At 39.3% G+C, this 15,200-nt stretch overlaps 2 protein-coding genes across 3 annotated transcripts; one reads left to right on the top strand and one right to left on the bottom strand.

Annotated features, from left to right (window-relative positions):
* Nucleotides 1-25: 25 nt before the first annotated feature.
* s100z (S100 calcium binding protein Z) lies at nt 26-7,991 on the bottom strand. 2 transcript variants are annotated; one of them, XM_046066784.1, is made up of 5 exons: nt 7,434-7,990; nt 6,825-6,939; nt 4,080-5,153; nt 3,813-3,985; nt 26-1,109 (listed from the first exon to the last, which is right to left on the bottom strand). In XM_046066784.1, exons 4-5 carry the CDS (start codon nt 3,951-3,953, stop codon nt 954-956), a joined length of 297 nt encoding a protein of 98 aa, XP_045922740.1. In that variant the 5' UTR covers nt 3,954-3,985; nt 4,080-5,153; nt 6,825-6,939; nt 7,434-7,990; the 3' UTR covers nt 26-953. The 2 variants fall into 2 exon arrangements, with proteins under 2 accessions (XP_045922740.1, XP_045922739.1); XM_046066783.1 differs by having other exon boundaries at nt 3,813-5,153; nt 7,434-7,991.
* A 3,032-nt stretch (nt 7,992-11,023) lies between these two features.
* ch25hl2 (cholesterol 25-hydroxylase like 2) lies at nt 11,024-11,923 on the top strand. The gene has a single exon (XM_046067499.1). The coding sequence runs from the start codon at nt 11,024-11,026 to the stop codon at nt 11,921-11,923; it is 900 nt and encodes a 299-aa protein (XP_045923455.1).
* Nucleotides 11,924-15,200: the final 3,277 nt, after the last annotated feature.

Genomic DNA, 15,200 nt, shown 5'->3' with positions numbered 1-15,200 from the left:
TAAATAAAAATCCAAGAAAAAGGCATGTCTTCCAATTAATTTATTTTGACACATCAGTTGTCATATTAAAACACAATGCTCAAAGTCAAATATTTGTCAAACACAGATACACACAATACATTTAAAAGCATTAAATGTTACAGACAATGTACATCCCTTAGCACTGAAACATAAAGTAAACAGTTGGCTTATTCACTGTGATCGTGTGCATTTTCCCACGACTCTACCTTGCAAGGGAAAAAGTATTCCTCCTGGGGAGACTGACAGCAAGACTGATAGCAAGACTGACAGCAAGACTGACAAGGGACAAAACTGTTTCCTAAAAGCACCATCAGGCTGTGACAATGCATCAAAAGGCTTTATGAAATATTTAACTTTTGACATTTAAAATGGAACAGGCACAGTGTCAGCTGGGACGTCTACTGGGACAAATGAATGAGAATGAACATTCTGAGATAACAAAGGTGTCTTTTTAAAGGTTAATGTCACTGAATGAATTGTCAGTAATGACCGTACTGTGCTGTCTTTTAGACAAAACAAGAAGAGTTTAGTTTTTACTGTAATGTCCCAAGTTTGGGATAAAAACACAGCTCCAAACACAATAGATATATAACAATGACAACACCGGACAATTTAGGAAAAGGGCATTTTGTATTTTCTAGTTGCAAACATCACTCTAACATAAGAATGACTATAATTTGGATCAGACAAGCTCAATGTAAGATCACAAAGTCATCAACAGTTCCAGGCTGAAAATTGATAAGACAAGTTTTTTTTTGGACAACATGACATCTATGAGTGTCTACATTTATAACTGTTACATTCAGAATCCTATACTCATGTATAAATGCTATTACAAATTATTTAACTGGAACATTTACTTTTTTTAATGTGATGACATTTAATCCTGACAAAGATTTACACTTGGTTTACAGTCGGTTTCTTACACACATCTACTTGGCTTTCTTCTTCTGCTCTTGGAAGAAGTCATTGCAGGCAACAGTCAGTGCTGCCACCAAGACAACAAACTCATTGAAATCCACCTCGTTGTCTTTGTTAGAGTCCAGGTCATTCATGATTTTCTCCACCAGCATTGGATCCTTCTGAGACTGAAAACAAAAATACAGAAATAAAGAGAATATTAATCCAACAAACAAGCAGCACTGGGAATGATGTAAATGTCTTAATGATTCTCCTGTATAACATGGACGCAACACAAACTACATTTAGGTCATGAGGAACACACATGCAGTCATCTGATTGATATTGGCCCTTAATATTGACTCAAGGCAGAAGCTGCCATCCGCGTCCAGTGGAGAACAGAGTGATGTTGCTGCTAAATGACCCATGAGCTGCAGCTGATTGCACGCGACATTTATTGCTTTGCTCATTTCCTTCAGGATTGAAAAAGCAACATGTGGTTTTCCTTTTCAACCCTCTAACCTTCGAGGCAGCGGTGATCTTTATGTTGAGTCGCTCATTAAAGGTCATATTTTTGCAAAGGCTGAAATTAAAATCCAGTCCACACCAAGGGCAAGTTTAGATGGGGTTTTTTATTAAGAAAACATGACTGCAATACTGATGAATATTTTATGCAGTTTGAATTTTTTCATGGTCAAAATAACTCAAAGCTATATTTAAGCATAGAGCTAAATTGTGTTCTGCATGTATGAATGTATATATTTTTTATTTACTTTTAAAATGTGACTTTCATGCTTTCTCCTCTCCAACAAAACCCTGTTTCAGAGTCAAGTATATTGTAAAAAGAGCAAAATAACCTAGATAAAAAAGAAACTAAATTTAAAAAAGACTTTTTCAGACTCTTACACATGATATATATATATATATATATATATATATATATATATATATATATATATATATACAGTTTTCAGCTGACGCAAAGTTTAAAAAGCAAACAATATTTTTCACTTTAAAAGAAGAAACGTTTTCTCTAACAATTAAGGAACACTTTATCATTCTGTTTATCTGAACAATTAAAAAACCCAAATTTGGAGATACATGGTTTTCAGAGAGATTGACACTTAGGGGAAAAACATTTGTCAAATTATTTCATTTAACAATTTCACACTTAAATAAAATGTATTAAATAAAATATACAAGTAGTTCCAAAATTACCAAAACTTTTTAAAAAATCATCTAAATTTAAACTACCAATCCTGAATTGAGCATCAAATTTAAGATAAACTCAAACAGAAATAATAAATAATACTTATATATATTGTAAAGGGAAAAAAACAAAACTAAGAGACATGGCTGTCCTCTAAAGCTTCTCTCTCCTCTGCTGTCTGGAGTTTCAGTCTGGGGAGCATCTTTTTTATATTACACACCTACTTCTAAACTGAACGATAAATATACAGTAGTTTATCAAGCCTTTGGTTTGTCAAAGTTTTCTGTCAGAGGAAACTGAGAGTGAATGTTATGCTTGGGCTGCATCTATTCTCAGAGGTGACTACAGCCCCGGGGGATGTGACGACATCATGACAGTGTCTATATTTGGAGGCGATATAGGCCACTGATGATGATGTGTGTGCACCTGAGGCTTCCCATCCGTATTAGAGGACAAGAAGAGAAGAGGAAAAAAAAACATATCTGAGGGCATCAGAGGTTTGACTCTCAAGCCTCAGCCGTTTTGTTGATGTGTTGATCTCAATCATCTGGAACATGAGGCTTGTCCACACTGCTATCACATAGACTCAGGGGCTGAGGCTTATCTGAAATGACCTTATCTATCTCCCCCTCCACATTCTTTATTTCCCACAGCGCTATGATGTGAGTGCCACCAGCAGTTACACTTTGACAGCAGCAATCAATGAGAAAACAATTTCCTCAAACAAGGTCAGAAGGCTCCATCTTAAATCATTTGAAAACATGGTTATCTCATTTGACTTTTAAGCGAGTCAGGCAACAGTAAAGTGTCATCCAGAGTGGGAAAGATCCTTAATTAAAAAAGTGAGTTAACATAATTACTATTGGACATTCTGGATCAATTGAGGAAATACAGGGAGATGTACAGGTCACACTTTGGTGCACCAACACATTCCCACATTCTCTCTTTCTCTCTCAAGGTGCCATGTGTATTATGTGTCTTTGATTTGTCTGTTACACTTTCCTACATTTCCTTTTTGTGAATATTTAGTGCCTCCTAATATAATAACTTTATCTGAAGTAATAGTAACAGTTATTCTCAGGTGGAGTTGAACCAAGGTCCAAGCAAATATTTTGAAGTCAAGATCGCTGGCAGACTGGGTCTTGGAGGTTCAGTCCAAGAGGTGAGTGTCTATTGAGCTGCTGTCTTAGTGTATCAGAAGCTGAGGTTACCTATTTGAGTGAAGACTCTAAGCTTTTGGATCTACTTTCCTTGCTTCATTTTGGTGGCCTGACTGTCAGGACACAAAGGCTGTCACTGGAAAATCTCCCTGCAGATGCTCCAGTGACAGGGGCTGAGCAAAAAAGACTTCAGAGGAGGGGAGGAGGGGTCCTGCACTGCTTCGATCGCTTCTTTTAAAACACTCAGGGGTTCAGTATAAAAATGCCACACACAATAGAAAATTAAGAGTCAGGGCTTTGCTGAAAATATTCACAAATAACTATGTCCCAAATAACTTAAATGCTTGATCGCTGTGAGGATGGTCATATTTTTCCTTTTGAGAAGACTTCTCTAATTCAGCGAAAACCTTAGCAAACAGTTCATCTGAAAATTCAGCTTGATGGTGTAACAACTTCAATTTAAATGCACAATAAACTAAACAATCAACAACACAATCGCAATACTGAAATGTTTACTTTACCATGAGGAAGTCAGTGAGCTCACTGTTCAAGAGTTGCTTTAACTCGCCCTTGTTGAGTTTGTATTTGTCGCCATCATGTCCAGAGTAGTTGTAGAAGACTGTTATCAGAGCATCCATTGCACCCTCAAGTTGGCTCGGCATTCTGCTGGAAGGATGATAACTCTTGCAGGTTCCTGACAAAATAAATGTTTTATGGTTTACACATTTAATGTAATAAGACTAACATTATTTAGTAAGAAACAGAGTATTTGTGAGTGGTGTTCTTACCTGGTTAGAGTCCCGTACAAATGTGATATGAGACCCAGCGGCACAGCTTGTTTATGAGGAAATGAGGAGAAGCTAAGTGGGCCATCCTCTATCTTTCTGACGATAATTAATTCCACAGGTGAGACGCCCATGGTAACTGTCTTCCTTTCCAGGTTTTAATCAAGGCCGCTAAGTGAAAAACAAAACACGTACCTGTGTAACCCTGGAGCCCCCCCAGGTATTCACACGTGTCGGTGTCTCTTACATAGACCTAGAACTATTAGAAGAATTATCCACCAAGCGTAGAAATTTGTTTTCGGCTCACCAAACAAACAAAACAACAACATGAGAAACAAACAAGCAGTTGATAAAACACACAGACAAGGTCACGTTACACTTATTCTAAGTTCATTGTATTCATCTTAAAGGAAGAAGGATGTGGATTATGTTTTTACATTTTATTACATTTAAATTAGTCTTTTACTGATTAAAGCCATTTCTAAATGTATTTATTTATGTGAATGACTTATGAAAACATTGTGACACTTTCAATATATGAGTGATACACAGGTGACATCATTCTGTTTAATTCTAGCCTTGTGTTTCTATGGCCCACATGTGTCTCCATTACTTTTTTTGTGGAAATGTACAGCAGTCCTGTCCTGAGAACCACAATGGACTATTAACTGAAAAAAGAAGTTCATGTATTTTGCTCAGGGGAGACTTGCTTTTTACATGAGTGGACAGAAAACATTTGTTATCTGTATGTAGGTATACATGTACTGTACACAGTGTGTGTATCTAGAAAGCAAATAAATACATTTATTGCACAAGTATTGTGCATTAGAAAGATTTTGAGGTACTTTTTGAGTATTACATTTTGTGTCACTCTTAGCCACTACAATCAGATACAATCATACATTATCAGGATAGGAATTTCTGAAATCTTGTAGTTAAGTCAAGTTGCTACTTCCCTACGCCTCAAGAAACGCAATGGCGACCAATAGTTTTAGGGTTTTCGCCTCCTCGTCAGCGTGTCAGCCTCCCATACCCGAAGTCGCCGGTTCGAGACAGAACCGTGCTGATAGCCAAGACCTGCAGACATGAAGGATAACAGTTTGTGTCACATAACAAAATACCGGATATTAATATGTTATTTTCAGTTTGAGTGACTCTTTATTTACTTCTCTCTACATCAATCTGGCTGCAGTTGGCTTGTAACTTTTTAGCAACAGGCCATGGAGGCACAAGGAAGTCTAGCATACAATACTATACAAAAAGTGGATGTTCTAAATTAAATATGACTCTCCATGACAAAAGTTTAATTGTTTGAGCATGACATGGTAACACTTTTATAGTTCTCTGTTAAAGGAGCTTTTCACTGAAGGTCATATTACTAGCAGGAGGAGTACTACTCAACCTCTGAGTAGTATAATGTCCTCTGTTTCTCTGTAAAATAACCCTGACTGTGTCACAGTGATGTCATCAGGATTATCTCTGCTCGGTCTTGAGGCTTGAAATATATGACAAAAGTGCCTGCACAGAGTTGGAAGGACGTGTGTGTTTACCCCTGTAAAGAGTGTTTACAGGTAGGGTCTAATGGAAGATGGCATGCAGTTTGTGGGAAATGTAGCATCTAGCATTATTGGAGCTTGACCTACATCAGGGACTAAAACTCGGGTTATCTCTCAGCCTCTGCTGCACCAATGTTGACCATTCTCTTAAAAAAATCTGTCCCACAAATAGGGGGAAAATTACTTTTACAAACTATATCTCTGGGGTACACCTGTAAGAAGTCTGAATCAAAGAGTTTCCATGTGTTCTTATAGTCATAAAATATTTTTTAAGAGTAGGAAGTGGTGGTGATCAGATTGATGGACAATGGCCGTACAAAGTCCAGGAGATTGGGGCCGGAGAGCGGAGTTTGCATCCTGTGTGGTTTGGTTTACGGAACAAAAGCACTCTGTAAGGGAAATATTGTGATTTCACTAAAAATTTCTTAAAGCAAACAAGTTATTTCTAACACATTAAGTCACTTTTGACTTTTACAGTGTACGTTCTTTTTTGAAGTACTGTGACTGCATAATTATAACCATAAAAAAAGTGGGTGGGGGGGTGAGCTGACTTACTTGATTTTTCCAACATGGCAACATCTGCATATCCCATTTACCTCAGCAGTGTGCACTCTGCTTTACTGAAACCACAGAGCGGGTTTTGATTTGTTGATGTGTTTTGTGCCTCCCAAGAAACCACTGGATTCACTTCATTTCAGTGAAATAAATCAAACTTGTAGAGACTTGTTTGACAGCAGGTTGCCATTCTCTCAGTTTCACCTTGTGATTCAAAATCATCATGTTCTCATTGTAGGGTTTATTTTTAGCAACAGCAGCATTCGCCCTTTGTCATTTCGTGGCCGACGGTCGCTCTCATACATGATTTACCCTCCTCTGTCACAGTGGAGAATAACACTCCATTCATCCCTCAGCCCCTAAAGACAACACCTGAGGGATATTAGTTGTCAGGTGTGCCTGCAACTTTTCTCCCACAAGCAGCCACTGCCACGGAGAAAATAAGTTTCCATTTATTAAGGTGATGAAACAGTTTCCCTCAGCTGCTAGTAGTAACTGTTGTGCAAAAAGATGACATGAAACCTTCAACACAAACTGATACCACACCAAACACTGTGTGCAGTGAATGTTGTCGTCCCTGTTGGGAGTTTTAAGCCCAGCTCACAGTCTTTAAGAGGATAGGAAGCTTGCCTCCTACCTACGTGACAGATGATATATCATTTTATGTGCCCTCGTGTACCCTCAGGTCCTCTGCCACATCTTCAAGGTCACTACCAAGACAATAGGAGATTATACGGCTCTGAAATATCTTTCTGCAATAAGATAGAAAAAGACATTTGAAATGAATGTCACATGAAGACAATTGATCAATACTGAATTCACCTTTGATGTGAAGCATGAATCAACTACTGGACTATAAGTTAATCACATTACTCAGCAGTTCCCCTTCTGCACGCCTGTCTTTGCTTTGTGAAACACAATTTTTGTACTTTGTTGTTGAAGTGCATTAGCTGTATTTACCCACCACCCAGTTCCATTCAAGTACATTTTTTGTATCTAAATTAAAATTTCTACATCTCATCAGTTTATGTGTGACTATTTTTGTCCCATTGCATAAACTAAGATGGTGAACAAGGTAAACACCTACTAAACTTCAGCTTGTTAGCACTGGCAGTGTGAACATGTAGCTTAAAACTCACTGTATTTAAGCCTGTCACAAACCGGGCACATGCATGTGACAAAGATGGGAGACAAAGTGCTAAAAGATAAACATGGAGGGTGGCAATTTGTGCATGGAACTGCTGACCTGTCCAGGGTGTACCCCGCCTTTCGCCCGATGTCAGCTGTTATTGGCTCCAGCCCCCTGCGACCCTGTACGCAGGAAGAGCGGTTGAGGATGGATGGATGGATGGATGGATGGATGGATGGAGAGAGAGAGAGAGAGAGAGAGAAAGGGAGATGGAGAGTGATCTTGGTGGAGGACTAAACAAGTGCCACCACTTTAGGTTTAACAACCTCCCTGACTGCAGGCTCCTGCAAGAGAGAACAAGTCACTGCAGGCAGAAAGCAAGGGGCTGTCACAAGCCTCTCAACAAGCTGCTGGCATGGCTGTAGACTCTCTTGTTCCTTTTGTCTTGCTGACTTGTGCGATGAAACCTGCTGAAGTCTCACACTGACTCTGTATTCTCAGGTTTCTGCACCAGGCTGACTGGAGGCTCTGTCTTCCACTCTTGCACAGGCTTTTTGAGTGGGTGTGGACCTTCACCTGATGATGAGCCCTGACGTGATTCTGTTCCTATTACTTTCATAACTTCAGCGGCGTTAACACATGCTGTCACACAGCCCTAAGCAGCCTTTACATAAAGAAAGAAATGTACTCAGGATGAAACAATCGAGGGCTATTTTCACAACTCTGTATCTCTTCTTCTTCAGGTTTAAACACTCATATTTCGACTGCTGAGAGCAACTGATAAAACAACTGATGATACAAATTCTATTCTTTGTCTGACAATTACTTTGTTTTTCAAACTGACTTTTCTGTTGTTGGGCCTGAATTCAGATAATGGTAACATGAAAGCGAAGTCTGGTAGCTGTTGTATTGGAGTTATTACAATATTGAATGCATCTTGATTTTTTAAATGAAATCATTTGTGCATGTTTATAAAGTGTTTCAAAACACACTTTTGTATGTGTGCAATCATGTCACTAAACAAATGTATGTTATACTGTTTTATCAATATTCATTAGCTGTTCACTAAATGTATAACACATTTACATTAACAAACACAAAATGTCCTTATATCTGCTCATTATAGTGTGCTAGTGAGCTCAATGGACGGTGTGCTCTCCCTCGGGAGAAGGGAGTAGTCTCACGCCATGTCATCGTCTCCTCAGACACCTAGTGTTGCATGTTAGTGATGAGGTGAAGTATGAAGTTCCCCTTCTCGTTTATTTCACCAACACTTGTTGGGCAAGCGGTAACACAGAACCAACACTGGTAGTGATCAGCTGCATTCAAACCGTTGTTTGTAGCACTGTAGCAACTTCTTCTTATCAGACTTGACAAAGTGCCAAAATCCACACTGTGCTTGAAAGGTTCAACGACAAGTCAGTCGGTCAGCCGCCGGATTTTCAACCTCGAGGTTATTTGTGATTTCTGTGATTTTCACAGTTTTTTCTCTGGGTTTGACATTACAACTGAGACAGATGTAATAAGAGTCTCCAGACAGTGTACAGCCTTTACTACAGTCTCACTGTGTTTTCAATGAATCAATTTTCAGTCACTGGCCTCTGGAATTTCACAGACCTTTTTGCATTTTGAATCTCTACATTTTAATGATTTGTTTCCAAAATAGTGGCTCTGAGTTGCTCAGATAAATATCACAAGTACACTTAAATTATATTCACTTGTGAACAGAGTTAGTGTTTGAAAGAGAAGCCTTCTATAAAGTACATAATCCATCTGGATTGCACACGAGAAAGTTTCATAATCTGTAGTATTGACACTATACTTCTGCTCACTCATCACTGTCCACTGCTTCGCTAATCACTGAGTTGAATCTGTTGAAAATTGCTGTCTTTAATATTAAGCTACCTTGTCACAACTTTTGAATCCTTCCTTAAATGAGGAAACATCAGATTGAGTTTTGGCAGCTGGCCATTAAAATCCAGTTGGATGGCTCCTCTTTCATTGTGTCAAGTTCAAGTGTCTTCTGGGACTGTCTTTGGTGAAGATTTTTACTGCCCTCTAGTGGCTGATAAGTGGTAACAGAAAGGGTATGGCAAGTTCTGCTTTGGCTTGTGTTCAGCGAGCATGCGCTCACATGCTGTTTCTTTAATGCATCCCAGTTATGAGATGTGTCACTAATGTGAAATGTGTTTCTTCTTCTCTGTGAAAAGTGAAAAGCATAAATTGCATCAAATTGTATATGTGCCCTAAGTACCTCAACAAAATTTGAACCTCAGCTATTAAGCCAACATGAACAGGATGTGCTCTAAAACATCTACAATGTCATGGCAGCTGGTCAAACTCCATCTGAGGATGAAGATCATTAGACATGAATGAAAGCTTCATTTGTGGTGAAATTGTTTTCTCAACTGCTTCTCAGGGGTTAAGAACTAACTTTGAATCTCATATATTCATTAGGTTTTTGTTTGTAAAGATCTGGGAACAGCTCAACATGTTCCAGCCTTTTGTAATAATGCTTAGATTTGGAGTGAGGATCAGTGGTGTCTGAATTAGACAGTATCAGTTCGTACTAATACACTAGTAAAAGAAAAATGTTTCATGTGTTGTGTGTGTGTTATTGTGATTTGCCTGTGTAATATTAGTTGTGTGATATTATTATAGTGAAACTGAGTCATGCCAGATGTATTCATCTAAGTGTCATGTGTCTATGGAAAGAAAATTACTCCAATTAATGTGGTTTGTGTTGAGCTATTTTTACAAAACATTTGGTGTCCTGGCTCCTTTCTCATCGTGTCAGTGTTGAAAGACTTCATACTGCTAACTGTTAATTAAGAATCTCATGAAACATAAGTGATAATAGTAAAGAAATACAAGTCAAATGACCTAATATCTGACTATGAAGCAGGCTATCACATGATATTTATTTGATTGACGATTGTCACACCATAGTAACAAGAGCTGTGATCACTGCTCCAGTTCAGTTTTAAACAATGAAATCCTGTTTTTCTGTACTGAAACTCCAACTGAGCAATAACTACAAACCAGAATCGGAAAGGAAGTGCTTTTGAATGCATGTCTCATTTGACAGCTTTTGCTATGATTAATTACTCTTTAGGGCTCATGTTGTGTGTGTGTGTGTGTGTGTGTGTGTGTGTGTGTGTGTGTGTGTGTGTGTGTGTGTGTGTGTGTGTGTGTGTTTGATGATCTGAGAGTGAGAGAGACAGAAACATAAACAATAAGCCTGTTAACATATATCAGTGGATATATAACTTGCTGTGCTATACCACTCTGTTAATGTAGCTAAACAAGACCGCCCTTAGTTTCTTGTGACCACGTCAGATTCAAAAGTAAACGGAAGCTCTCTCTCCATGATTTGGGTCAAAAATGAGAGCTGTTGTGGCCCGGCTCCTGAGTGCTGGCTGCGGTCCTTGTGCCCATGAAAAAAGGGCCTTTACAGAGGGCCTTTTTTAAAAAAACACAGGGGGGTGGGGGGTGGGGGTGGGGCTTGAACATACATAAGAGGCTAAGACGGTCCGCCAGTCCAATTTGGCACAACATCACCAGACAATTTGCTGTTGCTTAACCTACACGAGGAAGCTGATTGGATCTTTCCATTCATTTAGATCCTCTTTATCCTGTCCTGGGGCTTGTTAGAAAATAATCCTCTCCGATCGGCCCTCTTTTGGAAGAGAAGTGCTGCATTAGTGATGAGCACAAGCAGGTTACTCAGAACTGAGGCTTTATCCTGGATGTTGGCTGAGGACAACGTGACTGGGGGCCAGTCCCAGGGGTTGATCCTGCAGCCTGCCTGGGACTACCTCCACCAGAATCACCACGACCTCCTGAGGAGCCCTCTCTTCCCTGTGATTCTATCCGTCACCACCTATTTCCTCCTGGTTGGTATTTACACTGTGCTGGACCTGCTGGCTCCCTGCTGGCCCTGCATTAACCGCTACCGGCTCCACCCTGACAGACCCGTCACGTGGCCTAACATCTGGACTACCTTGAGTGTCACTATCTACAACCATCTGCTCTACATCTTTCCTGCTGCAGTTGCCCAGTGGCTGTGGAGGCCGCCGACCCCGTTACCCTGTGAGGCACCCACTTTCTGGAGCTTCTGCCTGGGCATCCTGGGCTGCATGGTGGTCTTTGACTTCCAGTATTACCTTTGGCACCTGCTGCACCACCGGGTACCCTGGTTGTACCGCACGTTCCATGCCGTACACCATCAGTACAACCAGCCTTTCAGCCTCGTCACCCAGTACCTGTCTGGCTGGGAGTTATTCAGTGTGGGATTTTGGGCTACAATAGACCCCATCCTTCTCCAGTGCCACTGCCTCACAGCATGGGGTTTCATGGTCTTCAATGTCTACGTTTCCACTGAGGACCACTCTGGCTATGACTTCCCGTGGTCCACGCATAACCTGGTGCCCTTTGGCCTCTGGGGTGGTGCACCCAAGCATGATGCTCATCACCAGCGGCCCAATACTCACTTTGCCCCGTTCTTCGCTCACTGGGATTGGCTGGGGGGCACCCACACTGGGCTAACTCCCGCCACCCAGGCTGCAGCTGGGGAGCAAGACGAGGTGAAAGGTGGAAAAGACTGAAGAGTTTTATCTCTTGTTGACTCGGCCTCTTTTACTCAAACTGCCTCCTATGTACGTGCTCTCATTCCAACTTTGCCTTTTTTCCTACAGACCCGTTTCTCTCCTTCCTGTATGCCTGCCCTTCCTGTCTTTTTGATATTATTATATTGACTAATTTGATATCTCCCTCTGCTCTCTAACAGAACATGGATAATCTTCACAGTTTAGAAGTTTTGATTTCTGTCTAACATTTCTTCACTGTTTGGTAAGCTGTTGAGAAGAATGATCTTTTATATCAGTTTCTTGTATATTTTCTCTTGTTCATAGTTATTATGTTAGTGTATTGATGTATTGTTATGTTGTCTCCATGACATTCTCAGGTCAGTTTCCACACATGTGTAGCCTTGAAAAATAAAAACAAAAAATAAAACCACATACTTGACAGTTGTTTCTTTATAAGTCACTAGATAGATATTACTCAGTATTTGCTGATGGTAGATGGTGCAATCTGTCAGAGTGATTACACACACATTAGCACGTACATTCTCCCTCTCCCTCCTCAGCACTGACCCTCTCACTCACATGCATGAATAGCAGCCTTTTAGCTGCATCCCAGTATGATGCGTGGGCGCAATACTAATCTATCATCCTCTCTTTGAGACAAAATGCTCTTACTGGAAGAGTTCTTCATTAAACGAAAGACAATATATTATTAGGAAGTCTTCAATTGGGAAAAGAATATAAGAATTGAGTTCACAACAGTAGTAGTTGTTCTTTGAAACGTCTTGCTATGTTGATTGTTCATCAATCTCTATTCAATAAATCAATCAATTTTCCATTGATTAGATTTTTTTAGAGCATAAAGTCATGTGGCTTTTTTGAGTCAACATATCCTCAAATAATGTGGACAATTCTAAAGATGTACTGACCACTTTTATATATATATTTTCAAAAAAACGTTTACTTATATGAGGTATTGCTTGCATTTCAACAAACCAGCAGAGGTCACTTTTTCCCCCAAACAAATCTGAGAGGCAAGACTACAACAGTTTCTACAGACTTATTTTGACAATTTAACAAAACAAAAAAGCACATGTTGCCCTTTGTGCAGAAGCATATCTAATGATATCACAGAGGAAATGCGGTGTGTCATAACATAACAACAAGCTATACTGAGGAACTTTTCCAAGACTCCTGTTTGTTGTCAGTCACTTGGTAACGATTCAGGCAGTAGAACTGGTTTGGCGTGTTGCTGGATTACAAAAGCAAACAGGTCGCGTATATTTTAGAAACCTTGCATTCAATCTTGACAACTCAAGAATATGTCTGTTCGTCTTTTCTATACTTATTCTAGTACTTAGATCTTCGGTATGAATTTTTCCCATGTCTATTTATGGCATGGATGGAAAAGGGTGGTGATGGAGCAGTGAATAAGACACATTCCTTTGGTGTGAGAGACCTGGATTCAATTCTTCACTGTGACACATCCACCAATGTGTCCCTGAGCAAGACACCTAACCCCTAGTTGCTCAAGAGGTGTACGACCTCTGACATACTTAGCAATTGTAAGTCACTTTGGATAAAAGCGTCAGCTAAATAAATGTAATGTGTGTGCATTCCCACCATAAATTAATAAAATTTACTTAAGGAGTTCAAGTTAAGCTATTTCCTGTAAAAGACTAGACTGGATCTGGCGAGGTTTGAACAATTGGGATTTGTTATGCAATCTACCACCACCTTATGGACGACAACTACTCAGTTGTCAAGACAACCCTTTACACTGACTGTTGTCATGAATCTGGTCCTACCAGTACTAACCCTCATTATATTATTTATTATTTCTTCATATTCTTACACTAAGCCAATGGTTCTGTTTTTGTCTGACGTGTCCCCACAGCCCTATCAGATGATCTTAAGTAGGGGGTGGTAATGGAGCAGGGGATAAGACACAACACGCCTTTAATGTAGGAGACCTCGTTGCTTCAGAGGTGTGCAACCTCTGACATATATAGCGATAGTAGGTCGCTTTGGATAAAAACGTCAGCTAAATGTATATAATGTAAAGGTACCCCTTTGATAGTGAGGGATGGCTTTATGGTGTTGTTTAGCAGGTTTGGCCAAGTTTGTATTTGTATACTGCCGTTTGGAGTAACAAAAGTATCTTTACTTTTAGCTTTTTATTGTCTTCTTTCTAACTAGATTGGTGGAAAACTGAGGTGTGTCTTGTGCAGACAACCATAGTTCGAAAGCTATCGTCACAATAACTATAAAGACCAGCATCATGATTGTCTTGATTAAATTTTTTTTACTGAACACAAATATGTGGATATATATTTATCAAATAATGATTTCTATTTTTTCCAATTCTTGCCATATTAACACTGCCTCTCATGGCTGGCATAGCAAAGCTGTGCAGAGAAATAAGATGTTATTATGTTGTGTAGATAAGGCTCAAAATATGTTATGAGGAAAACTTAGTATAAGAAAACTGCACTTTGCATAAACGTACACCTTTAGGTAATCTGCTTTTCATTCATTCAGTCATTTATTCTACAACAGGAAGTGTCACGCCCTGTGTAATCGAGGATTCACTCAAATCAACTAATGAATTCCCAACTTATACAAATCAAAACCAACGTTTCAGTGTTCACTTTTATGTATATTTTTAAAAAGGTCTTAAATTACCTTCAACTCTTTTTCTTTTCTATGTTTTATAAAGATATATAATCAACTTTATAGAAATATAATTCCCTCTCCTGTTATTTTATTACCAGTTATCCTTGACAGGTGATTTGTTAAAACACTATCTCAAAAATGATCAAACATAAGATTTATGAAAATTCCTGTTTTCCCTGGTCACACAGTGTAAATGTAACATGGCAAGGGAGTGGCTCAGTCCCCAACGTGGGAAAAAAGGTATTTTACTCAGAGTGCTGACAAAAGGTAAGATGACACTCCAACAACAATCATTTACCTGTTGAAACCGCCTAGAGCTCTGCTTCAACCAGTCATTAAAAAGGAAGTTAATCAGCATTCACAGTCTGTGTGTGTACCTGGGGGAGGGTGATCACTCTTTTTGTGGGGTTATTCCTTGAATCAATTCACTTACTCTTTATGTTGAGATAAAAGACCAGGCGCATTTAGCTTTGGTTCACAATGTCCCTTTGCCAACAGTACACTGTCTTTAAGCTGGGGGACTGAAAAAAAAAAAAAATGTATGACTAAAACACAGACTCTAAAAGAAAAAAAGAGAAATGCTGCATTTAAGAGCAAAATAATTTATCAAGAGGAAAGCTAT

This window comes from Micropterus dolomieu, linkage group LG13, assembly GCF_021292245.1.
Source record: "Micropterus dolomieu isolate WLL.071019.BEF.003 ecotype Adirondacks linkage group LG13, ASM2129224v1, whole genome shotgun sequence".
NCBI classification, from domain to species: domain Eukaryota; kingdom Metazoa; phylum Chordata; class Actinopteri; order Centrarchiformes; family Centrarchidae; genus Micropterus; species Micropterus dolomieu.
The sequence above is the reverse complement of the archived record's forward strand: the minus strand, read 5'-3'. Positions and strand labels throughout refer to the sequence as shown.

Excerpts from the sequence above, each read along its gene's own strand:
- ch25hl2 (XM_046067499.1), top strand. The coding sequence starts at position 11,024 with ATGAGCACAAGCAGGTTACTCAGAACTGAGGCTTTATCCTGGATGTTG.
- s100z (XM_046066783.1), bottom strand. The coding sequence starts at position 3,953 with ATGCCGAGCCAACTTGAGGGTGCAATGGATGCTCTGATAACAGTCTTC. Across the intron at positions 1,110-3,812 it reads AGCTCACTGACTTCCTCATG|TCTCAGAAGGATCCAATGCT; the intron begins GTAAAGTAAACA and ends TTTTGTTTTCAG.